Raw genomic sequence first — 27,254 nt, forward strand, 5'->3', positions numbered from 1 at the left:
CATTAGTTGGTTGGTGTTCACTTGATCTACAAACAACCAGCTTTCAAGCTTCTGTTTTTTTTTTTTTTTTTCAAAACTAGAAGGCGTGTATAGAAATATGAAAGGAATAAAAGAATTACTTTAAAAATATTACTTTATTTACACATTGTAAAATTAACTGTGGTATATCTACACAAAATTACCAAGCTATTCAAGATTAGTTTACAAATGAACAAAGTTATGGTTCATTGTAATTTTCCTTAATCTTCTCTTCCTTTTATGTCTCAGTTTAACTTCCTTTTGTTTTAATTGTTTATTTTCAGCACCTGTACTTGATCCTTTTAATATCTGAAACAAATATTTTATTGGTGAATCATTTAAATCTCATATTCAAAATTAAAAATACCCCCGCTGCAGCAAACCTGCCTTCTAAGCGAATTTCCATTTGGCTGAATTGATTTTCAATCGATCTATTTAAATAACATTAGGTGTAACGAGTACCTAGGTTTGCTGCTACAAGGAAACTAATAAAGTGTGTGTTTTAAGTAAAATAATTATTGCTTAGTAGAAAATGAATATATTTGCCAAGTTTGATCAAAAGATATCCATAAACAAGCAAACTACAACATTTTACAATATTCTCCATAAGAATAACATGGGAATTTTAAATTTACAATTTTTTTAGTTTTCTCCGTAACCAATAACCGTGCAAAAACACTTTGATATACTGAATTGTTTGTTTTTTTAAGCTCTTTAAGAAGGTTTAGATAAAAATTGGGAAATTTTGTGTTTTGAGGGTCAAAAGTGAGAAAACCCAATTTTTACCCCATAAAACCCCCCATAAAACCCTGTACCCATGGTCCGATCATGCTGGATCGCGAACTCATTCAAGTTTATCCCGCCTTACACCTTCAAAACAAAATTTCATCAAAATCGGATAAAAATTACTCAAGTTATCGTGTTCACGGAAACATATATATATATATATAAATCTATATATACATATATATATAAAAATTTGAACGAATGGTGTTTTTGGCCTCTGGGGACATCAAAATGAAAAAGTAAATCGGTCCCGGGCCTAAGTCTTACCATGAGACCTACGGTAATAGCTACTTCCCTATAGGGAAATTCGCTAAAAGAAACAAAACAAAACAGTAAATGTCAAGAGCCAACATTGATATTGCTTTATATTACCTTTTTTAATGGAGATTGTTTTTCTTCAGTTATTTTACTATGTCTCTTTCTTGATTTCACCAGCAAATAATGATTGTCTTCTTTATATCCTTTTCTTAATGGTGCCTGCAAGTATGTAAATGCCATTGTTAATCATTTATTTTAGGATTTTTTTATTTTAAATTTGCAGCAGTGACCGATTAAAATCATTTATAATGTATTTATAATTGAATTGATAATAAACTCTATCAAATTGTTTCCTACTAAATAAATATTGATAGAGATGTTTAATGTCATAAATATTAGTTTCTTTACCAAATTCAGTGGCGGTTCCTTGCCGCCGCCGCCGCCTTGTTCCTCGGTGTCCCAGTGTGCAGACGACAGAACTATGGACCTTTCAGTGGTCGGTTCAGCATTGGGATCAGGAGTTGTGGTCGTACGTCTGGTCCAGCTGATCTAAACAGTAAAACAGCTGATCAAGTCAAACAGGAGACATAGGAATTAAAGATTCTCACTTGTTTACTTATATAATATACAACTGTATCACTGCAATATGGTACTGTACAGTGTTAAAAAAAAGTATTTACAGTATCATTAAAGTAGATTAAGAAAACAATGTTTGTGATGGTATAATAACATTGTCATCCATGCAACTTTTAACCCTTCCCGGACAGGTGACGGATATATCCGCCTAAGTCTTTGGCGATAAAGGACGGGTGGCGGATATATCCGCTTATGGGTTTTGATGTTCCGAACGGGAAGCGGATATATGGAGGTTCAATAACACCTTATCACTAAACATTTTAACAGACATATTCCATAAGGCAAGAGACCGCTCGTCGTGCCAACGCTCAGATGGAAGAGCTGAAACATAACACCGAAAGTAGCAGAGAATGAAGGGTGTATTGTTGGTGAGGCAAAGAACCTTCTTAGGTATCAATGGTCAAGGAGTTAAGGCTAAGTAGTAACACCAAGAAATATTATGAATACCAAACTGGAACTACAGGGTGTTTTTAATGCAACCCAAATATTACAAGTACTGTGTTGTTAAGTTTAATGAAAAAAACAGGCCATATCCCTCTTTTATTTACTTCATTGCTTATAAGCTGATATTTTATGCATTGTTGTTGTTATGCATGTAATCTATTAGTTTTTTTAGTGTTATTGGTATTAATGTAAATAAGACTCAATAGGGTGTTTTCACCAGCTCAAAATAGAATATGTATTGCAGGTATTCGTTTTTTTTTTTTTTTTTTTTTTTTTTTTTTTACTGTGGATCAGGTTTCTTTAATATTTTTAAAGGCAATAATTTTAGTTGATTTATAAGGTACTCTAATCACACAAGGAAACTTAATTTCAAACCTTTCTTGGGAATGATTTATGTACTTTAAACGTACTGTATTCTTCTATCCCACGGTAATACTCATGGTAAGACCTATATGGGAAATTCGCTAAAACAGGGATAAGTTTACCAACATATAAGCTTGTTTTATCATTAAAATGTCTCTCACATGATGACAGTACTTTTAATTTGGGTTGAGTTAAAAAAAAAAACACCCTGCATAAGGTTTATTGTAGGAAAAAATCAAAACTTATGATTGAGTTACTCACTTTTACTCCTGGTTTCCATGTGAAGGGGGAGATGTCTACCCACTTGGACAGAACAGGTTGGGACTCTTGGCTAGGAGTCTGAAATAGAACACAGGTTCTTAATGTTTTTAATTCACTTAGAATTGTTATGAGTGGATTAGAGTTGTAACAGATGATTTATATGTAGCTTTTGTGACAAACACAATGCCACTGTTAATAATTAATTTAAAATTTTTCCAAATTACAATTTCTTTGTAAGTTCAATTAACATACAACTTTGAGGATTGTTACACTATTTTTGTCCTAGGACGCTAATCCAGAATTGTTTTTCACATTACTTCAGGCTAGACCCAGGGGTTGTGGCATTATTTAACTTGGATAAAATCCATTGGTGGTTTGGCGGGATTTGAACCCACCAGGACTGAAGTCCCACGCTCTGCCACTAGACCAGCTCGCCTTTCATACATTTGAGGTTGGATTCTTATTATCGTACAATAAAAGTACCAACACAATAATATTGATACAACACACTGCACACCTGTGTTCCTCCAATCCTATCCCTCATGTCTTAATCACAATTCTAACAGAGGCCTGTGACTGAGTCAATGAGTATCATTTTTATTTCAGTAGTTTTTTTTCTATAAAATGTTTTAAATTAGTTTCCAAGCAATCCAGACTTTACTGTACGCATTCTTGGTGTATTTAACCAAGTAGACTATTAGTAGACTTACCCCTGACATTTGTGCTTATTTGACCTTACCAGGGCTGGTTATAAGGTCAGATAATGAAGACTCCTTTGTTTATTATTTATTTACTACATTATTTTTTTAATTGTTACGAAAACAAAACTCACCCAAGGTGGAGCAGTTCGTGGATTTTTCAACAAATCTCGAATCTCAGCGCTCCAGTCAGGCCTATCTCCGTCTTTTTCTTGCCTGTACTAAGAATTTTACAGGATCAGTGTAACTTACATTTAAGGGAAAGGTAAATAAAACAATAAATATAGCATTAAATAATTTTTGATGTAGCTAACAACAACAACCTTTTAGATTTGAAAAATTTTGTTTCATAATTGCAATTTTAAAAATTTTAATTGAGGTAATGAAGAATTTGTTCAACTTTTAAAATTTAATACCTATTAAAAATGTGTTAGGAGCCTAACAATCCATTTTAGGAGTCCTACCACATACATGGACAAAAGTTTTTAAAACTTAAAATTTTGGGCTTCTGGGTGGTCAGAATAACATTGGACTTAGCAAAGCCTTATAGTAATAGAGATTTCCCTGTGAGGAAATTACCCAAAATTGGAAATTATGTATAGTTATTGTCTACTATACGTTTCTATTGTAACAAAAACATTTTACTCCAAGGTTTTCTTAGAACATCACATTTAGCAAAAGACACATTCATTTTACTCACGGCGTTCCACCATAATGGATCTTTAGGCTCTGGGGTGCGAGGTCTTCCTTCACTATCTATGGGATTCTCCTGTAAAATATTTTTAAATGAAAACAAAAAAAATTACATAAATCAGTGAATGATTGTTTAAACCCTAGAGAGTATTTCAAGAATGTTAGGTCAGGAAATTACAGAGAATCAGGTAATGAGATCTGTTCCTAATAAAATAATTCCTTATACATTTTCACTAACCATTTAACAAGAACATACGGTTCAATGCAAAACAGCTGCTATCCAGTCGTATGTTGATGTTAGCTCATTCCACGGATATTAGAACAGAAAGCGGTGTGAAAATCATAAACATAAAGAAATTACGTAATTGGCCCCAAATTCTTTACTAATAAACATTAACATTATGGCTTAGACAGTTCCATTTAAGCGTTAAATAATGTTTACTTTCGGGCCAGTAATATAATTTGTTCAAGTCTATGATCCATACCGTTTCTTTTTTAGTATTCGTAGTTCATTCTATGTTTGCATACTGTGTCCTTCCTTACACCATACATTGTCTGTGATTGTAGTCTGAAGCTGATATGTTGGTCCATATCAATTTTGGTTACGATTGAGTGTTTAAATGCTGACCTCAAAGAGTTTCTCTTTTGTTTAGGGTACATTTTACAAAACTTGCTAAATTTTTTGTAAACGTCGAAGAACAATCAAAAGCTTACAAATAGATAATAATTTTTAGTAAAATTAGTTTCAAAGCTGGTTAAATTATAACAAAAATTTAAAAACAAAACATCCTCTACATAAATTGGACAGAAATTTAACGGTAGGGAAACCTTCAGACTCTTTTGAGGTTTACCCATAATTACACAGAATACTACTTCTCGTACAAATGCTACATTAGGATGAGAAGTATAGTATAGAATTGTTTCAGGAGTGAAAAACCAAACAAATAGATGCACAGAATCAAAAGATGTTAGTGTGCATGCAAAAGTAGACAGAAGAACAGCTGGCAGTCTTAGTTTGGTGAGCACATTTTCCTAGCGCAGGGAAGGATGATATTGGTTTGTCATATCAAAATCATTTATCAACCATTGAATGGACTTATTACTTTAGATTGTTGGTTCATTTCTTCCTTACTGGTGTCAGCTGTGTAATAATCAATAGAGTGGCTCAGGAACAATATCTATCCTCCCAGCGTGTCGATAGGAAAAAGTGTTTATCTCCCAAGTTACTCAATGTTTGTGGTTTTCACTCAGGAAATGAATTGTACTTGCGCTATTCAATGTCAAAACACGATCAACATTTAATTTTACTTGCCGTTGTTTCCGGGGCGTAATTGAACTTGATTATTTCTTCTTCAATCATTTTATTGATTCTCATCTCGTTGCTGGTCCATGGCATATCTGTTGAAGGCTCTTTCTTAATGTAATGTGCAAGTTCTTCATCTGTGTCTTTACCCGCAAGGGCAGCTGAACTTAAGTAACAAACTAAAAAACACCATGTTTCCATCCTGTAATATTTCAAAAACTACCTCTAACCACTTTATAAAATCTACCTAACCCCTTTCATACACATACCAGTAAACTTAGGTATGTTATTTCCCCCACTTGAATAAATTACACATGAAATAACAAGTTTATCTCACAACCATCTTATCACTTGTGAATCTAATTACATTGTGACATTTGTAATTATTGTTTTAAATAGCTGTCAGGTTAATATGCTAAATTCTTTTGTGTCAAATCAATTAGGTTCTATAACTGTAATTATTGTTTGCAATGGTCGCTGATTGATTCTACTACTTAACCCATTTAACTCAAGATTATACTAATTTTAAATGTTGCAGGTTGCAGGGTATAGCTTTTGATTGATAGAATTAGGAATTCCATCCCCAAAAAACTTATAATATAAAGTTGTAACTGGTTTATGATTAAAATTGATGTAAATTTGCACGCTAACATAACTTTTTAACCAAGCCAACTCCTACGAATTTTAGGACAAGCTAAGTTTGGGAATGTGTCAAAGCCATATGCAGGTTAGGGGTTGAGATCAATAAAGTCACAGTATGCTGGTTTTCCAGACATTCTGGGTTTGATGGAAACAAAAAGGCAAATCAGTTCAAGTCAGGGAACAAACTGTCTATAGGACCCGAACCACAAACCATCTTAAAAAATCTGATACGTTATAATTCAAGAAAGAAAAGGATTAAGTTATGTATTAGAAAGTATTATATTTGAAAAAGAATATGATATGGTAAATTTGATCAAGAATTTATTTTGGAAAGATATTCAGATAAAATATTCCCGTGTTTAGCACTGGAAGGGTGGTATGCCATGTACAAGGTGGCAGCGCTTTTGCAAAGTGCAAGAAATAACAGCCATAGTGGCTCGAAACAGCTGGTTACTTTACAAACACACAACCAGTCTGTCTACAGATAGTTAAAGAGAGATAAGTTTCCTTGGATTATTGCTATGGGTTAGTTAAACATCAACAATTATAACCTTAAAAACTTTATTCAAAACTTTTGATATAGTAAAAAATTAACATATCTAATTGTAAATTTACAATTTTACACTGTTGCATGTCAAAGACAAATTCTCACTTTAAACTGTTTTTTAAAGACAATTTTGTAATAGGAAAAACAAAGCTACAATTTGTTACATAGTTATAAGTTGAAATTATTGTCGAAAGACATTGAGAAGTATCTCATCTTATACTTATTGATAGCAATTATCATGGTATTCAATAAACATTACAAAAGAAAGCTGATAAACAGCTCCTAAATTAAACCTGAAACTGATATTTCCTAAGTAGGAGCTTTGACTAAAAGTTGGTTGTAGTAGGAACTACTTATTCTATACTGTCAGACAATAAGTTGATTAAACAATGTCACTAAACAATGTTTAACATAAGTGTTAAATCTGAATCTGAAGCCACAAACTATGTGTTGTAAAAACATTTTCAAAATTTGAAAGAAAAATTTGATTACGGTTGACCAGTCTTGACTAAAAATCGCCAACCCAATCATAAACATTGAAATGTGTATTGATTTTGATATATATTTTCTAGCCCCAGCTGCAGATGTTAACACATTAATTTAAAACAGATTACAATCCATTTTAGAGTTTTGATTTGTAAAAAATGTGTCTATTTCTAGCCTATAGCATAGACTAACCAACACAAGTAGACTTCTCATCCCATTGTAAATTTTGAAGCACGTTTTTCGTGTCTAGTTCATGTACGTGACACAAAGGCGCTAGTGTCGATGAAACTTTGTTTCCATTATTTTAGGGTTAATTTCTTGATTTGTGCTTTACTGTTTGGTTATATAACTAGGGGACAAGTTATTGTTTATGATTAGATCGTATTATTTGGTTAAACGAGGTTTTAAATGGCTGTAACAACGGGAAACAAATTGTAAACAAAACACGACCTCTACATAAACCGTACATGAACTAACAATAAAATTGTCTTCAGCTGTTCCATAAGGATGAGAAATCTACTAAGGGAGTAGGTTTTATCTATGCCTATAGCTAGCTCTCATACTAGGAGTAGAGTGTAATATTGGGTCCATTTGTTCTGGTGAGTTCTCAATTTTTTTCTCCAATTTTTCTAGTGAATCATCTGAAACAATAAACGCTGTATTGAAAAATTGAAAAAAGTAGTAAATAAATCTAAAATTTGAACACCCAATCCTGTTTTTTTTAATTCTTGAGAAAAGGCATATTGTTTCTAAAAAAGTATTGTTTACTAAACACTTTATTAATTAGAATTGAAAAACAAAATTATGAGTCCACAACACTTTAAGAAGAGATAAAAATATGTAGTAAACAACCTGCAATGACCAATATTAAACAGTTATTTACTAACTATTTAAATAAACATGTTTTCCTAGAGCATGAACATTTTACTTAATGAAACAAAATAAATTCTGTACAATTTTGTGACTAATTAACAGACAAATTATTCCCAGGTGTCCAAAAAGTAAATTATAAATGTTTATACATCTATTAAAGAAGGAATTTATGATGTAACTATTTGGTATTACAATTATCGTAGTATCCTGTGGCTAGTGCTGGTCCTTGTACTGTAATTCACTGTTTTGGTCGATAGACCTCGCATATACAATAAATTGTTCGTTTTTCAATACTAAGTCGTAAAAAACTAACAATACAGTAGACTCTCTCTTATCCGGACTCCTAGGGACCGAGGCCAGTCCGGATAACGGGTTTTCCGGTTAAACCGAGTCACTAAAAACTCGTTAAAACGGACCGTTTACTGTGATATTCGACTTAAATTTAGGAGAGCATTGTATTTAGACACGTGATCAATGGTCTAAAATCTTTCCCACGAGAACAGTCGTTTCAGTAATGCCACTTCCTGCCGATCTAGTCCGGTTAAACCAATGTGCTGATACAATTTTTTTCGGTTAAAGAGATGTCATTTCCGCCGAGGGTAGTCCGGTTAAACCGATGTCCGGTTAAAAGGTGTCCGGATAAGAGGGAGACTACTGTATATGAAAAATTATGTATAATCAAACCCCCACTCCCCACCACCAAACTGTTCCTTGCTATGTAACAACGCCTGCCAAGTAGGCGACTCCATAGGGGGTGCAACGTCCTCAATATTATCTTCTAAGACAATGTTTCTAACAATTTCCCTACCACCTTTTAATTTCACTAAATCTAATTGAGAAACCTACAACTCACTGCTCTCAAGTCACTGACACAGTAAGAAACAGAAATGGCCAATTCAAATACGAGTCGCATTAAAATTAAGTACGAAACCTTCACTACAAACAGAGACAGAACATTCCACATCGAATGCTGAGCTCAAATTGAGGTTTGACAAAACTACTGCATGACATCACAAGACTTACCTTATCCTCGTCTAGGCCTTCCCTTTCCCCTCAGTGGATGTAACCTTCTCATCCTCAAAGGTGGGTCTTCTCCCATCCGGCTTCCTCCGATATTGGAAGAGCTGGGACATTCGGAATCATAAATAACAACATTGAGCTTAGTAAAGAAATAACAAAGAATTATTATTATTGCTATTATTATTATTATCATTATTATTGCTGCCATATATACAGTAAAGCTACATAAGAGCGCTGTTGGATATAATATTTTCAAAAATATATGTCCATCTACATAGATCAGTTGAGCAAGTTTAAATATGGGGTAGTACTAAAAAAGGAAGCTAAACTACAGTGAGATTATTTGTACAGGGTGTTTGATAGTCAGTGTCAAGATTTAAAGGCATTTTTATGCATGCAAATTACAATAAAAATACACAATTTGAATGATCGGATATCTCCCCCTCCCTCATTCCAAAAATAGTTATTTTTAGAATTTTAAAATTTTCTTGACATTGCCTATTAAAATCTATTTTTTCAGCTTTTAGTCAACGTGATGATATTTTCATAGATTTTTCAAAATCTGCATTAAATATTCTACCAGGAAAATTTAAGTTTGTTAAGCATATAATCATGCAAAACTTTTACTACTTTTCATAACTGCATGACCCTATACTAATTAACTCACAAATTGCCACAATGTAAAAGAAAACACCAAAACATCTTCAAACAGCTAGTATATACAAATCAAGTGTATTCACAAGAACAACATTGCAACATCGGAAGCCAGTGGGGAAAAGCACAAGGAGAGTTTCGCAATAGAAATATACTTATGTCCATCTGTAATGTATTGGCTCTATTATGCGAAATATCAGCTCAATTGGTCCTGCAGTTTTCATGTGAAAGACTTTCTGACATAGGTATTTGCAATTCACAAACATCCAAATGTTTACGTTTATTATATTTAGTAAGATAATAATACCTCTCTCAAACAACAGGTGGACATTAACAATCCAAACAATCCAGATGAGTCATAACAAGACAAGGTTTTGGACCGTTCCCAATAAATGTAAAAAATGCCAAAATACAGTAGACTTTAAACTCACCTACTATGAGCCCCGGGGCCTGTGATGTAGTCAGTGTTGCCACTATCCAACCTTAACCCTCTTCTAACTCTCGTCTGTCGCTCCAACAGATCCTCTACCTCAACAGACCGCTTGGCTCTCCGGAAATTCTTCTGTTTGGGGAGAACAACATGAACGGAAAGTAAATAAAATAAACGTCTTATAACACTTAAAACATATATTTACGCTTATACTGTTACTCACAAGACGGTAAATATACAAAAACGATGGTAAGTGGTGATCGATTTCGATTGGACACTCCAATCATCATCAGACCCAATAGGCGAATGTGGGGTCTTCGCCTATTGGGTCTGATGATGATTGGAGTGTCCAATCGAAATCGATCACCACTTACCATCGTTTTTGTATATTTACCGTCTTGTGAGTAACAGTATAAGCGTAAATATATGTTTTAAGTGTTATAAGACGTTTATTTTATTTACTTTCCGTAAATTTAATAACACGTACAATGCTGATCAAGAAGTTATTTAACAACATGAAAACAAACGGAACAACAACACTTACATTATGGAACAACAGCAATAACTTGAATGATGGTAGATCGAATAAAATAATTTTTTCTCGGTGAAGGCATAGTTACCACTAATACAAAGCCACTGCAAGACAAAAGTGGCAACGCCGCAGTTTGCCATTCTGGAAACAGCTGCACTAATTTATAATGAAGTGTACAAGCAATGTTTTTGTTTGCAGGTTCCTTATTCCTGTTATTACCAGGGCAATAGCCACCCCGGTGCGACGTTGCCACTCACCAACGGCATCAATTAGTCACAATTCAACAAGTGGATTGACATAAACAAATCAAAAAATGTTGGAAGTTAAAAAAAAAAATAAATGGTTAGCAAACTGACACACTCTCTCACACAAGCTTGTTATGAAATATTATGGTTTTTATGGGGAAATAAGTTTTTCTGTTATTTGTTGGGTTTTCATATCAAAACTATAGTTAATAAAAACCCCCGCCCCAGCAAAACCTGCAGACTAAGTGGATTTCCTCGTGATTATTTAAATTTTACTCAAATAGGTATTTCATTTCAAAACTTGGTAGATTCATTCCCTATATAAAATAGCATTAAGTTTAACTAGTGGGCCTAGTTAGCTGTGATAAGGAAGTAAAAAAGTATTTTTATAACGTTCATAAGTATAGTATGAAATAAGTGAATTTGCAAAATTTGATGAAAATATATTCATAAAGAAGTAAACTACAGCAGTTTACATTTCCCCATAAGAATAGCATTGGGAATTTTAAGTGATGACGAGTTTTTTTTTTCAAATTTTCTCCTTAACTTTTGAACCTACAACAACAACACTTCAAAATACAAAACTGAAAATAATTATTAGTTTTTTTATCCTTTTCATTATTATTTTGATTAAAACTGGGCATTGCTATGTTCTAAAGGTAAAATCATGAAAAAAGTATTTATGAAAAGTTTTAAAACCCCATAACTCCTTTCTTAGCGTGTTCACGGACACATATATTTAACAAACAGATTTTATTACCACTGGGGACATTAAAATGGAAAAGTAAATTGGACCAGGGTCTAGGTGTTACTGTGCCACCTACGGTAATAGCTTATTCCCTACAGGAGAAATCGGTTCAGTTCAAAATTTATTTAAAAAAAACCAACTGGAGGTAGCATTGATTAGACCCACATACCAAATTTCAATTTTATCAAAAAAGAACCACAGGTCTAGTTTTTAACTGTACACATCCACACATAATTTTCATGTCAAGCTAATGGAAGAGAGTATTTGTTTTACTTAGTGGCTCATACCATTTATTTATTATTGGTTTTTTCTTACTTTTCTGGCTTTTTCAAAAATTTGATTATAATTATGTCATTTAACAACCCTTTAGTATAATATTGTTATGCAAAAATCATTTGATGATACAAACCCTGTATTTTAAACGTTAATAGTGATATGGTAATCAGCTTACCGCTCCATTGCCGAACCTAAAGCCTCCCCTCCCCCTTCCTCTTCCCCGTCCACGTCCTCTCTCCCCTCTGGGTGCAAACCCTCCCTTCTTTCTCCTGCCAATACCACCTCCGATGGTCTCCCCTCGGTCGTAAGCTTCCTTCTCTGCGTCCCTGATAGCTTCTCTAGCTGCTGCTCTCAGGGCTTCTTTCGCTGTCATGCCAACTGGTTTCTGTAAACAAATTCATCTACGATTGATATTTTAACTTAAGCAGCCTATGTTTACACTCCTAGCCTTAACCGTTTTAATCAAAAGAAAATTTTTTCCGATTGAAAATATGGTTTTACTCTCGACAAATCTACATGAAGTTTCGTTTCAATTCAATTCAACCAAGTAGATACTAAACAATTCAACCAAGCAAGAGTACCTGAATCTAAAGAAATAAATTTTCACAACAATGCATCGGCTCTGTTTTTGCATTTAAAGGTTTTATTTTGTAATTCTTTACCGAGATTTGGTCTTTAAAGAACATGAAAAATTAAGTTATGAGATTTGGAAAAATACTAAATAAATAAAAATCAGCAATAAAATTCTCCCTAGGTAAAAAATTGTTAAAGCAACTGAGTTATAAACTCAATTATAAATAGAGTTTAATAAATGTTGTGTCGTCTAAAACTGCAATGGAAAATACCCCTTGCTATAGAATATGAATCAATTCATAACAAACATACTAGTTATTACTATGCAACATTTTACAATACTCTGTTTACAATCAACTTTGACAACAGTGACAAGAATGGCCTTAAAATAACTTTAGAGTCTTACCCAACTGGTAAGCCAAAGTTTGACTTCTAAGTCACATTGACTTTTAAAGCTGGACAATTTAACTATGTGTATACAATAAATGTAACAAAAATGCTTATTGAACATACAAGAAAAACGGGGCTATACATAAATGAAGAGAAAACCAAGTTTATGACATGTGGAAGAAAACAAGATGATGACCAACCAAGATACCAAAATAACAACTACATTGAAATTGAAGAGTATAAATTTAAAAAAGTAACAAATTTCAAGTATTTGGGAGTCATCCTCACCAGCGATAATGATGAAGAGCTAGAGATTCAATATAGATTAAACCTAGCACAAAAAAGTTTTTCGGCCTGTCACAAGTTACTAACTTCAAAAATAATATCCCACACCACCAAACTCAGGATTTATAAGACAATCATCAGACCAGTTCTCCTGTGTGGTTCAGAAAATTGGATCTTAAGCAAGAAATCAGAAAGGAAAGCTATTGTATTTGATAACAAGATTTTGAGGAAAGTGTACGGACCCATTTTTTAGGATGGACAATGGAGATCAAGACATAATTGGGAACTTAGAGAATTATTTAAGGATCCGGATATTGTCGCTGAGGTACGGAGCAGAAGACTGAGATGGGCAGGGCATATTCTAAGAAAAGATGACAACTCCCTATCAAAGAACATCTTGAGGAATAACCCAGAAGGTAGAAGGCCCCTTTGGAAGACCGAAACTTAGATGGTTCGACCAAGTGGAGAAAGACCTGAGGAAGCTAGGGAGAAGGAAGGAAGATGCAAGAAGCAGAGACCTATGGAGGCAGTGTGTTGGGGAGGCCAAGTACCATCTAGGGTACCAGTGGCCACAGCAGTAAGTAAGTAAGTAAGTATACAATAAAGGTATACTTCCTGGTGTTGAAGAGGGAAGTATTGCAGCTGTACTAGAGATTAAGACAGAAATCAAGCAAGGGGAACCAATCTGTATGAGACTGCCGAAAAAGATGGTGCATCACTTTATTATTTATGGTTGTTTAAAAGGTAAGATGTTGTTTTTCGGTATGGAAAAGAATCAAAACTAAGATTTGTACAATCAGTTCAAACATCTGAGCCCAAAAACTTCCTTAGCAAAACAATACCTTATTTTGAGATAAGCCTAGTTGATTTGCTAATGACTCACCGCTTGTGGCTTGGCTCTCATAAACTCCTCCATCATTTTGTTGACCGTCTCTTCTGGGACGGTAGTCACCACTTCAAAATCCTCCAGTTCTAAGGGCGGTAGAGTCATCGGTCTCTTCATTTTAATCTTTTTCACAGTCACTGATGGCTTGTCTACACTAGCCCCTGTTGCTGATGGTAAGTCTTCACCAGCCCCCATAGCTGATGTCATGTCTACACCAGCCCCCGTTGCTAATGGCATGTCTACACCAGCCCCCACAGCTGATGGCATGTCTACACCAGCCCCTGTTGCTGATGGCATGTCTACACCAGCCCCCGTTGCTGATGGCATGTCTACACCAGCCCCTGTTGCTGATGGCATGTCTACACCAGCCCCCATTGCTGATGGCATGTCTACACCAGCCCCTGTTGCTGATGGCATGTCTACACCAGCCCCCGTTGCTGATGGCATGTATACACCAGCCCCCATAGCTGATGGCATGTCTACACTAGCCCCCATTGCTGTTGGCATGTCTACACCAGCCTCCGTTGCTAATGGCATGTCTACACCAGCCTCCGTAACAGCGGCTGCCACTTCTGTCACAATATCTCTCACCACCGATGCTGTTGGTGCGGCTTCCATCGCTGCTACAATAGGAGCAGTTTTTGTTGCAACCTCGAAAAGCTTTTTAAGATCTTGCATGTTCATGATACGGCCTTTGCGAGTGATCTGGAAACCAGAAATTAAACGTGAAGTTAATGCTATTATAAATATTTCCAAAATGGGTAGTAACTTCATTTTAATTGTGAAACAAATCTGTAATTTTAAGGTAATCTCTGGTCAAGAGTCCTATTACTATTTTTATTATTAAATGTGTTAAAACTCTGACGATTTTGATATTCTTCTACAACAGCACATCAATTTAAAAAATATCCACAAAAGGTAATTTTTTATTAGTCTCAAAAATACAAATCTGAAAGTAAATATTTTAATAGTTCTTGATTTATAAAAATGTATAACACATTCTCGTAGATTTAAATAAGTATTGAAATGGGCACCTATCTTGACAATGAGTATTTAAATTATTCATGTTACATATAATTTTTCATTGTATCCATTTTACCAAATCACAAACAAATTAATTGTAGATCTTTAATCAGTTTTCTTGCCAGAAACATAACACCATGCTTCAAGAATGAAATAGTAATTAAAAAATGTTTATTTTGTGTCCTTGCTAGAAGTTTTCCACTTTTTTACCATTTGTGATCGGAAAGACTATTTATTGCACAAATGGTCAGCTGTACTCGCCGAGGTCTCAAACATTTCTCATCAATTTTGTTATCTCTGCCACTCACAGTTACTGGCCAAAACTTGAAAGCCCAATACAACAGGCCATAATCACAGGTTTATTCACAATTTTTTTTTTTTTGTTTTAATGTCTAAGGGGTGACACTTATACTCAATTTCACGTTCACCGTACAGTACAGAAGTCTTAGGGAAAATAGTTGCTGAGGCGTAGCAAGGGGAGTCATTAGGCTCAGGTGCCAGCCAGGAAGGGGGGTTGACAACATAAAAAAAAGATATTCCACGAAAACATTTTTTACGGTTAAAAGGAACACCAGGCCAAGAAGATTCTGCAACTAATTGTTTGCCCAAAAAAAAAACTAAGTATGGTGTTTTTAAATAGGATGGACAACACAAAATTACACTTTACTTAGGTCTTCAATACTTACCAAGTTTCCATGGTAATCATGATCATGGGATATGTGGTCTCCGAGGCCATATGTCTGAAAAAGTAGTTTCAAACGATCAGGTCAAAAATCCAAACCATAAAATAATCAAAGGAGGACAAAAAAATAATTTTTAGTAGGAATTATATCAATAATATTTTTCATTGAGGTTTTGTATACAGTAAACTCCCTCTTCTTCAAACCCCTTTTAACCGGACATCGGTTTAACTGGACTTCACTCGGTGGAAATGACATCTCTTTAACCGGACAATTGTTATCAGCACATCGGTTTAACCGGACTAGATCAGCAGGAAGTGGGTGGTACTGAAACAACCAGATTTGAAACCAGTGATCACAAGTCTAAATACATTGCTCTCGTAATTTAAGTCAAATACTGTGTGGAGTATGCATTTAAACGGTCCGTTTTTGGGGATGTTGGTTTAACCGGAAACACCGTTATAAGGACTGGCCTCGGTCCCGAGGAGGCCGGATAAGAAAGAGTCTACTGTACAATCTTTTTCAATAAATTATGTTTTGATTATTATTTTTTTCTATTTAAAAAAGTGTTAACTAAGTTATAGTTGAATATAAGATGGTCATCCATAAAGTAACACAGGATTCATATAGGCGCCGTTTGGGGCAGTCCTCTCGTGTCCATCTTATCATCAAAGCGCCTATAATCAGTCCGCATTCAGCTACGGCAATGTGCACATCATATTTCTTGTACTCTGTCTGAAGTGTTAAAATAAGTGCTTTCATTGCAAATCCTGACAATGGTAAGGTGCTCTATGTGATCATATTTTTTGCAAAAATCATAAGCCTATTGAAATTCATTGCCAGATTTGTGATGTTTAGGGCAAAGGAGTGATGATTGAAGCATATGTGAGAACTTGACCTTCTACAGAGCTCCGTTTCTTGCACAATTTTTATTCCAGATGCGGTTTTTGATACGGACAAAATGAGAGTTAAAAAATGAAAAATTATAAAATTAATTTTATAATTTTTTCATTATAACCTAACTTTTATTATTTTTTTACTATAACAAACTTGCTGATAATGAAAAAAATCTAATGAAGGTTTAGCCTACTAATTGAAAAAATAGTTCTGTTCATAAAATAAAATTATAAATGCCTCAAATTCTAACAAAAGATGTACAGTTTAGAAGAGATCGCATTTTTAATTTCACATATTTTAAATCAATGCACCACTGTCTAACTTGGTCTTCAATCATTACTTCTTTGCCATAAACATCACAGATCTGGGGATGAATTCAAATAAGCTTCTGGACTGTTACAACAAATGTTTATTAGAAACTCCTCCCCACAACAGAAGGGAAAGTGCGATGGCATTGCTCATTTCAACACTCAACTGCAGATTGCGTACAAGACTTATAGGTACGCATGCTACTGTAACTGATTGTATACTGAATGTAGAAACTAGGAATGCTTGCTAGTAAGATGGCGCCGAGAGTACGAGCCAACAGTTAGCCACCAAACCTTTCTAACAGAAAGGTTCTTAATATAATCAATGCAGATTCAAACAAATAAATTGCTAGTGTAATTACATTTTAACTTGAACGTTGTAACCAAAATTATTTAACAACCAAGCTTTCAGATATACCGTTAAAATTAAACAAATCCATAAAAGATTTGTTTTATCACCTGACTCCATAACTAACTCAACAATGGTGCAATCAGTTTGACTTGGCATGGTCAACAGAAATCAGTAATTTACATCAGCACACTATGTTGGTCGCTCAATTAACGTACATACATTTTCATTCTAAAATTGGTGTTTACTTAAACACGGGGGAAAATGCTATCAAATAAATGTATAACTTTACTGGTTCATCATTCACCTTATAAGTGCCTGAGGGGATGTATCCCAGAGATTGTCTGTCAAAGCGTTCCCGGTCGAACCTTCTAAAGGATCGGCGCTGGTAAGTAGCGTTCCTAATGGCCATCTGAAGCTGCAATAAAACAATTGAACTTGTTTAATAAAATAAAATAATCTTATAGGTTAAAGGCAGTACAAATAAAGTTTTATGATATATAAAAAAAAAGTAGTGTTCATTTAATTCAAATCTCACCGTTCCTCAAATCAGCTAAATACAAAAAGGAATACGGTAAGAATAAATAGTTTTTAAAATATTCTGAGGTTTGGAAAGTGAGAGTACAGAATATTTTATTATTCTGTAGAAACCTTCCACTCTTGGATTATTTACTAATAACATCACATCAGGAGTGTAATCGCAAATCATCCAGTATGGGAACACTATTATTTTTCTAAAAACTAACTAGCAAATAGGACTAAAATATAGGATTCCTGGACAATGAGTCTGAATCTTTATCATGTATCTATCTTTGTTAATTGGCAATAAGTAAAGAAGCCTGTAACTCTTTTTTACCTCTAAATTATTCACAACAGTAATTTGGACTGTGCCAACATAATATTCAAGCTTTCAAAATACAGAAGCTACAAATGAAAAATTGTAAGAAATTGGAAAGGAAAATGCTTTTTGACATACAAATCAGAATCACCAAGACAGTCAATCATTAAGACAGTCAAAACTCACCCTTGGAGGGAAGGTGTACGATCTGGTAGGACGGGAAAAGTTGTACACTGACTGAAAAAAACAATTTTTGTTAGTATAAAAATCACTTGCAGCACTATAATAAAATTGGTCAGAATTAGAAATAGAATAATAAATATGAAACACCTATAGTCCTCGCCACCCTAAGTTGAGGCAGCCAAAGGCCGCACTAGATATACACCGTGCGGCCTTGGGCTGCCTCAACTTAGGGTGGCGAGGACTATAGGTATCCACAGAGATGTAAGGTACAGAGGAAACGTTCAAAGGTACACTTAAGTGGCAGCCCTAGTAATTTGAAAATGTACCCTACTGCTAAATCTCATTAGTTTTTTTTTACTGTTTCAATAAAATGATTCCTAGTGTCCTGTTCCTCTCTTATCAGTTTCACAACAATTCAAATAATTCCATCCATCATTATGTTATATCGAGATATAGGTATCTTTGCTAATTTTGTCAAAGTTTCTTTTCATTTAAAAATGTTTTATCTACCCCTAGGAATAATTATTAATCTGTTAATGTATGGATGTAATTTCTTTCCTGCCTTAGATAATTTACGTTTGCTGAAACAATGAAATTATTTTAGGTTAGCTTTCTAAAAATCTTAGATTTATGTTTTTATTCTCCTTTTTATGGTCAGATCTAAAACAGTTATTGTTCAGTTTCTAGTAGTACCAACCCTACACTATTATTATTTCATACTATATTACATTTGCATTTAGGTTTTATACCTTTATAGTGTTACAAATACAGAAGATATAGAAATTCAGAACAGGATAAATGCAACAAATTGGTAAGTTTGGCAAAGTTGGTATGAATGTGGAAAACTAATTAAATCAAAGTTGTTATCAAGGAAAACAAAACTCTAGAAATCAATAAACCAGTACTTTTATATGGAGGGGGAAATTGGGTCCTGAGAAAAAACATGGAAAATAAGATTAGGCCTTTCAGAATAGTTTTAAGAGCTATATGGTCCAGTATGTGAAGATGGAGTATGGAGAATCCGCCACAACCAAGAGTTAAGAGAATCATTCCGATACCCCAAATTTGTAGGAGAGGCCAAAAGCAGAAGGCTAAGGTGGGTTGGCCATATCTTGAGGAGAAATAAGGAGAGCTTGTTGAAGAAGAAGGTACTAAGGGGAGATCAGAGGGGAAGGAGACCAGTAGGAAGACCAAAAGCTAGGTGGTGGGATCAAGTACCGAAGGATATGGAAAAAAATTAGACTAAGAGAGGAAGATTCGGAGGACCGAGAGAACTTTCGACAACGTGTTGGCAAGGCTAAGTATCAGCTTGGGTACAAGTGGCCATGGCAGTAAGTAAGTAAGTATAGTGTTACAAATTATAACTACAGCCTCATTTTTCAGATTAGTATTTATTAACGACATACCCTGATAACCTTCACAATTCATGCAAACCTAAAAGATCGCAAAAAAAATTGACCGCGGCGCCCCTTTATTGTAAGTTACAATCTCACAACTGAACTACTAACACTATGACTTTATATACTCACTTTTCCTCCAAAATCCACTCTTTTGTATGGCTTAAACTGTCCAAAATCCTAAAAATTAAAAAAAAATCAGCCACATTTCATACTTGTGTTGCACAATCATTAATCTAAAGGAATGTCTCAGTCAGATTAATAGAAATAGGTTTTTAAATCTTGATTCATTAGATACTGTAAAATAAACATGTTTAACCAATGAATGTGAACATCATTTTGGTAAAGTGCACTATCAAATAGAATGTAAACAATTTAAGTAAAAAATTAAGTATAGTTATCGACCCCATCGGTAAAAAATAACCTACCATACTTGAATAATTATAAATAACTTTCTCAAACTCCATCAAATCACCTCAGGTCTTTATTTTACACTCCTCTAAGCCAGTATCCAGTAAGCAGACTAATTTTCAACAAATTCGCTGTTAAGTGGAAGGTCAAAGTTATTTCTGCAATTTTGTCTGAACTTTTTTTTCAATTTCCTAGAAGACTTTCTAGTCACTTCACTAATGCAATTTGTTGTATCTTTGCAACAGTTTGCATCAGCAATGTTGTGTTAGTTCAATAGATCAGTACTGTGAGCGCTATAATGATCACTGATTTACTAACAAGCCTCCACACCCATACCACCAATTGGCACTATAAATCAGCTATCTTCTATTTCTTTGATGCTTCCTCTATCCGAGTCTATTAATAATGGTTGAAGTAATTGGTTGTTGTTAAGGGAGGTTTGACTATTGGATACTGAAGTAGACACCCCATCTATATATGGACCAGCTGTCGCCAATTTTTTATAAATAAATAACGTCTTTATTAACCAGCGTACATCAGATCATAGATCTGTTTTACATGAAAACTTTTGTCAATATAAATTATAAAAAAACATGTTCCTTAGAAAATAAGACTAGAGAAAAATATATGTACCATATAAAAGAACCTAGTTGTGTGAGCCAGTCACAGAATGCACTAGTATCTAAAATTATATTTTCTAACTTATTTTGGGTTGCTGTCATAGCAGTTGCTATAGCTCACAATAAGTTGTTTTATCAATCCCAAAAAAAAAACTTATGTATTCAACAGAAGTCAGTTATTTGCAACGGCACAATCAACTACGGTGGCTCACATCAACTATGACAATCTTTATTTAAAAACTGGTGACAAGATTAAAATGGGGATGGAATGTCTAGTTGTATCCAGAGTCAAAGGTTTGGCTTATTTAACTTGGATTTGCTACAGCTTTGTATACAATTTGTTACACTTTTCAAAAAGTTGCTACAATTTTACTTTGATATGTGCACTAGTGCTTCATGTTGTAAGATTATTCTATGTAAAACTTACCCCCAGCACAGGAGGCTTATCAGCGCCGTACCTCCCAAAACTTCCAAAGGGCTGAAAATATACAACCAAATAAATACAAACAAAAATTAGTTCAATGTTCCGTAAAACTTGAAGATAACAAAATGCACATAATATAGTACCTATTATATTTTTGTCTTTCGACATATTGTTTGAAAGTTCAATTATTTATAAGATATTAAGGTTGATCACCAAGGTAGAAACATGACTATGTTGGGTGCGGTGCTTGCACAAAAATCAGTCTAATTCTTCAGATCAATAAATCAGTTGTAAAAAAATTAATTAAATTAAATTAAATTACAGACAAATTTATAAAGAAAGTTTGTATGTATGCCCTAACTCCTTACACAAATAAATCAGTCAAATTTGTCAGATCGATAAATCAGTAGTAAAAAATGAACGAAATGGAATTATAGTTCAGACAGATTTTTAAAGAACGTTTGGATGGATACACTTCCGACCGAGCATAGACTGCTCTCTAGAGTCTACTTTTGATTTTCCTCCAAGCAAAGCAGATGTTGGTTGTAATTTGTAGTCAAATTTTAGACCAGAGTAAAATGGGCTACTTTCCAATGTCGGGGTTCTGTTTATGAGATAAATGACATGTTGGTATTTCTTGAATTGTATAAAACTTAAAACAGAAATGACATAAGTAGACAGATTATTTCCATAACTTACTTCTTAAAGGCTGTTTGTATATCCACAAAAAAGTTGTGAAATGTATATACGATAGGCCTACATTCCTGTTAACTATTTATAGTTTAAAATGTTCCTAGAAATGAGTTTCTATGGGCCACCACTGATTTTGTGAACCATTGATCTAACTGATACTCATTTTTCTTTTAGATCCTGCAGTATATCTTTAAAATAATCACAGAAGACAAATTAATTTAGGATATACCATAACAATAGGACTGCTGTAGCCTTATTTAACTCAAAGAGAAAATGAGACTCTCATAGATTATGCTGCTATTAAATTTGCATTTTCTCTTTAAATTTCTATGATATGTCCTTACTGTTTAGCCCGGTTAAAAGTTAGTGGATTAAGAAACAGCATTTTACATTAGCACACCTTTTGACATTTGCAATAAACTATGTCTTTTCTAAAACAAAAAAAAGCTAATAGAATGTTTATTTCACTAGGTTAATCAAAACTGAAAGATAAAACTTACCCTTCTCCTATCACTTGATCTTCTGTAAGGTTCGTATCCGAATCTCTAAAACATTGTGAAACCATAATAAGACATTGATTAGTATTTGCTAATGACACAACATTGGTGATGGAAGCTAGATGTGTTGAATGGGTGAAGAGGGGGGCAAGTGCATTGCTGGAGACAACAATGGAGTGGTTCGCTTCAAACAAGTTAAAATTAAATGAGGACAAGACCCAACTCCTGATCTGCACTCTAGGGAGACAAATTGCTGTTGAAGAAAATGAAACAAGTAAAACTGCTTGGTTTCTGGCTTTTTTTCCAGTGGCATTTTTGTAATGAAGTATGAAGTCAAACACTTTTAAGGGAAAGCGGTCCAAACCCATTAAAGTTTTGTGGATGTGCCAGGGATTGAACCCGTCCCTCCCGCACCGAAGTCCAAGACGCTAACCACTAGGCTAGCAACACACCTCAAAACGAAAAAACATGCTGGCTTGACCAAAATATGAACTAGGATCCACCATATAGCCCAGATCTGCACCAAATTGTCTAGAGTGATCTTCCTCCTCAGAAAGCTGTCATGTGGTCACTGAGCAGCACCTTGTTACCGATTACTTCTCTCTGTTCCACAGCCATATCTTGTATGGTATCCTCCTTTGGGGTCACGCTCCCGCATGAAGTATAGTAGATTGTTGATTCTCCAAAAGGAGGGGTTGAGAGTGATAACCTCTACTGAAATTACAGTTGGAGATTTTACTCATAGGCCTATCTTTCAACGTCTCGGCATCCTGACTGTTTATGGACAATATGTCCTCAACTGTCTGATACACGTACACCAGAACATCTCTATGTATGGAAGAAGACAAGATATCCATCAGCATAACACCAGGAACGCTAGACACCTCAACACCCCTCAATAGAGACTGTCCAAATCCCTGAATAGCTTCCCAGTGACCACAATCAAACTCTTCAACAGTCTACCAGAAGAAGTAAGAAGTATGGATGCGGCTGGATTTAAAACCTAAGTGAAGGAAAAACTTTAATATCTTTAATATCTGTAAGAAGTTGTTTTCATTTATAGCATTATAAAAGGCTTTCATAAGCAAATACAGGTATGTAACAATTCTTCCGACTTGGCCTATTGTATGTAGTGCTTAATGGCTCAATAGATTATTTGATTTGATTGTTTGAGAAGTTTAAAAATCAAATTAGCTCAAAATAAAAAACAAACACACACAAACTTTCACATTTATAATATTATAGTAATAATAAGGTGAAGATAATATGATGATACAAAACTCTATAGAAAATTAAAGAAAGTTTAAACAACTTACATTTTCTCTCGTGGGCCATGTCCTTCTCACAAACATAGGTCCTGGCTGAAACAAAATGGTACCATAAAAAACGTTAAGCAGTAGAAAAATAATATTTAAATGCTCAGAAGAGCAGCTAGAAAGAAATTGAAATCCCTGAAAACGCCAATTTAAAGGATTTATTTTGGTCAAATTTCTTTATTTAACAATAATCTATTAACATTTCACTATCAAACCCATTCCCTGTAGCCGTTAACCTAAGCACTCTTTAAACCTGAAGTGATCCAAATAGTGAATAAATCTGTAATTTTTAAAGGTAATAATAATTTAGAGAAAATCCAGTCAGGCAAATGGAAATTAGCTTATTCTGCAGGTTTACTGTGCCATAGATGTAGAAGTTACTACTACGTCAATCTTATTCAAACTTACCACATATGGAGGTCTTGTCACATCAGTTTGGAAATCCATTCCATAACCAAGCCCCTGTAACATCATCAACTTTACAACTAGGAATCAGACGATTAAAAACATGCTACCCAGTACCAACAGTAATTCTTCATACAGTACTGCTTATTGAATTATAGAATTCTTTATACATTAACTAATGGTTTACCAGTTTTAAAAACGTTACCTTTGAATATATAATCTTTGTGTTTTACTAAGCAACATTTTATTTTTAACAAACATAAATTTTTTTGTCCTATATCCATAATTCACATCTTAGGACACTTCCGGAACTGTTTTACACATTTCTTGAGGCTAGAGGGTTGAGGCACAATCATCTAAATAAAATCCATTGGTGATTGGCATGATTTGAACCCCGGACCAAAGTCCCATGCTCTACCAATAGACTAACTAGATCCTGTATATTGGTGAGTACTCAAGTATTACTTTTAATAACTAAAGTTACCTTTAACAACTACATGGGATAACAATGTTGTTTACGGTACTGTACCTCTAATTTAATTTTTTGATTGGGAGGGGGTGTGGTTGCAGCTGTGGAAACAGTTACTTAGCTTACATTAACTTAACTTACCGTAAATTAACTAAACTACATTAACATTAACTTAGTTTACTTAGTCCAAAGTAAGAAACGTAATTTATTAATTTTTCATTAGTAAAAAGGGAGTAAAAAAACACTTACAAATTTAACTAATAACTGAAGTATTTTTCCTTAAAAAAAAACTCTTGGCTAAAAAAACCTACATAATATAATTTTCCCAAAAGGAATCACATCTTTAAAATAATATGACTCTTTTGTTACAGACACTTTGTTTCACCATAATTTATATTTAACTACTGCATCACAAAAAAAACTATATTTTTACTTAGAATATACTGTATTTGAACTCACCCGAACTACAGGACTTTTTGGTGTTCCTCTCAAGGTCATTTCATCGTAAAACTGTGAAAACAAAATTGTTGTTATCGAAAAGCAAAACAAATCCGTGAAATAAATAATGTTCACATTAAATCAGTTTTGGTAAGTTGGTATTTTTTGGATGTGTTACAGTCGAAAGAGTGTAATTGATTCGTTTACTTACCCTAACCCGCTTTGGCTTGAGATCTGCTTTGCCGAACTGCTCATATGCCCTTCCCTGCAACAGCAGTATAATAAGTTAGCATAGGTTATGGTTTAAATTTATTACCTTAATGAATTTAGATAATCCAGCACTAAAATCCCTTGTAAAGCTTATGAAGCTCCAAGGAATATTTTTGGAAGAAATTTCAAACTGAAAGAAAAACATTGACTTAATAAGTAACTGCAGTTTAGGAACAACATGAAGTAAATTGAGTAAATTGATTTTCATTAGGAAAACTGAGGATAAATCAAATAATGTAATGCAACAGACACGTGAAGTTTTCAAGAACGTTTGTGGAAAAAATTTGGGAAAATTTATAATGAATGAGATTAAAAAATATGAGATGAAAAACATGAACTTCCTACTAAAGCAAAAACCTCAGTCAGAAGATTACCTCAAATGACACAAAAGCTTATCGAGCCTGTAATTTGCATCCAAAATGGGTTCTTGGTGCACAATTCCTAATTTGAAGTCAATTTCAATCACATAAAGACAGAAGTAAGAGTGTAAAATACATAATTTGATAACCTTAGGAATGTTACACAGTTTTACTAAGCGTTCAATTTTGACTATATTTTCAGAAATCATCACACAATAATATTGCTTTCTGACCAACTTACCCGCCTAGGCCCTTTGTAAGCGCTGAAATTCCTCGGCACAAAAGTTCTCGGTTGGAACGTCCCTGTGTAGATCTGCCGTCGAGGCCACGGCGCAGGAACATTGTCTATCGGACTGATCGTGGGTATATTCTCGTAAAAGGGTCGCACAGTCGGGAAAACCACTCCGGTGGGATACGGGGAAGGCGGGGGAGGAGGAATGTTAGGCAAATGTGAAGGGAATGGTTCAGGAGGAGTAGGGGGTGGGATTGGCCCATACTGTGGAGGTGGTGGCGGTGGCGGTGGTGGTGGTCTCTGAAAATGTGGTGGTGGGGGAGGCCCCGGTGGAATAGGTCCGGGTGGAAATGGAGGAGCCCCAAACGGGGGCATCGGGGGTCGAGGTTGACTAAACCTCGGGTGAGGAGGAGGTCGGAACCTGGGTGGTGGTGGTCCTCTATAAGCGGGGAACGGGGGGTGGGGGAACTGTGAGTGTTGGAAGGGTGGGGGATTGAAGGGAGCATGGAAGTGCGGAGGAGGCTGCGGTTGAGGGAACGGAGGAGGAGGGGGAGGCAGAGGGCCGTACAGTCGACCGACGTTCATTGGACCTCTCTGAAACAAACCATCACCAAATAACTTGCACCAATAAAGCTAATTATTTGTATCAGCATCCATATCAGTAGAAAAAATATATTAGCATGTATTTTTAATTTAACTTTAGCAGCAATAGTGTATAAATAAAACCAAGACACCAAAGCAAAAAAAATCTTTTACACAAATAAATGTGACAAATGACTTTAGAAACGAGAGTATGATTTAAACTGAATCTGCACTCAAAACTCTAAAAAACATTTTTTTAATGACTCTAAATCATTATTTATAACATTAAGTTATAAATTATTACAATAACCGAATCAAAATTATTACATTATTGCATTGGTTAGGACAGGACCTAATCCAACAGTTAATTTTGTAAATAAACTTTAAAAAGTGGTTTCAAATGTGGAAAATTAATATGTTGGTGCACCTTAAAAACACAAATTGATCTATATATATAAAATCCAATGTATGTATGTTTGTTTGTTTGTCCTTTATGGACTCCGAAACCGCTCGACAGATTGTAATGAAACTTTCAGGCATTATTAAGCATTATTCAAGGATGGTTTGTGTGAAGTTTAGTGCCGATCCGTCAAAAGGGCTCTGCCCCATTGGCTCTGGAGTTTTCCATGTTAACCTTATGAGTACTCATATTTAAATGGAATTAAAGAATCTTAACAGCTGGTTCAACTAAACAATTTGATTCTGCGATGTTCAATATCATTAAAAAGTTAATAGGTTAAGCAACAGGGTGCAGCACTATTATTTTTTTTTAATTTATGACAACATCTAATTTGCAACCAAAAGGTGAGTGAGCAT

The 27,254-nt window shown here is 34.5% G+C and overlaps 2 protein-coding genes across 5 annotated transcripts in view; both read right to left on the reverse strand.

The window, feature by feature from the left end:
- Window positions 1-171: 171 nt before the first annotated feature.
- Window positions 172-5,808, reverse strand: LOC129001655 (uncharacterized). The gene is made up of 7 exons (XM_054429027.1): window positions 5,470-5,808; window positions 4,165-4,233; window positions 3,599-3,685; window positions 2,767-2,844; window positions 1,471-1,611; window positions 1,177-1,281; window positions 172-327 (listed from the first exon to the last, which is right to left on the reverse strand). The coding sequence occupies exons 1-7, from the start codon at window positions 5,659-5,661 to the stop codon at window positions 202-204; spliced, it is 798 nt and encodes a 265-aa protein (XP_054285002.1). The 5' UTR covers window positions 5,662-5,808; the 3' UTR covers window positions 172-201.
- An 897-nt stretch (window positions 5,809-6,705) lies between these two features.
- LOC129001343 (serine/arginine repetitive matrix protein 1-like) overlaps window positions 6,706-27,254 on the reverse strand; it is a 55,912-nt gene continuing 35,363 nt past the window's right edge. For all 4 annotated transcript variants that reach the window (XM_054428620.1, XM_054428619.1, XM_054428623.1 and 1 more), the window contains 17 exons: window positions 25,866-26,450; window positions 25,207-25,260; window positions 25,017-25,067; window positions 24,092-24,145; window positions 23,684-23,728; window positions 22,371-22,415; window positions 21,181-21,231; window positions 19,855-19,902; window positions 18,329-18,379; window positions 17,612-17,722; window positions 15,757-15,810; window positions 14,045-14,752; window positions 12,089-12,298; window positions 10,114-10,244; window positions 9,032-9,132; window positions 7,680-7,776; window positions 6,706-7,310 (listed from right to left, as the gene is read on the reverse strand). In XM_054428620.1, coding sequence (XP_054284595.1) covers window positions 9,033-9,132; window positions 10,114-10,244; window positions 12,089-12,298; window positions 14,045-14,752; window positions 15,757-15,810; window positions 17,612-17,722; window positions 18,329-18,379; window positions 19,855-19,902; window positions 21,181-21,231; window positions 22,371-22,415; window positions 23,684-23,728; window positions 24,092-24,145; window positions 25,017-25,067; window positions 25,207-25,260; window positions 25,866-26,450 — 2,298 coding nt within the window. In that variant the 3' untranslated portion in view covers window positions 6,706-7,310; window positions 7,680-7,776; window position 9,032. The remainder of the gene's footprint in view (window positions 7,311-7,679; window positions 7,777-9,031; window positions 9,133-10,113; window positions 10,245-12,088; window positions 12,299-14,044; window positions 14,753-15,756; window positions 15,811-17,611; window positions 17,723-18,328; window positions 18,380-19,854; window positions 19,903-21,180; window positions 21,232-22,370; window positions 22,416-23,683; window positions 23,729-24,091; window positions 24,146-25,016; window positions 25,068-25,206; window positions 25,261-25,865; window positions 26,451-27,254) is intronic.

This window comes from Macrosteles quadrilineatus, unplaced genomic scaffold, assembly GCF_028750875.1.
Source record: "Macrosteles quadrilineatus isolate MER2022 unplaced genomic scaffold, UCM_ALF_1.0 Scaffold_8__2_contigs__length_117827958, whole genome shotgun sequence".
Lineage (NCBI taxonomy): Eukaryota > Metazoa > Arthropoda > Insecta > Hemiptera > Cicadellidae > Macrosteles > Macrosteles quadrilineatus.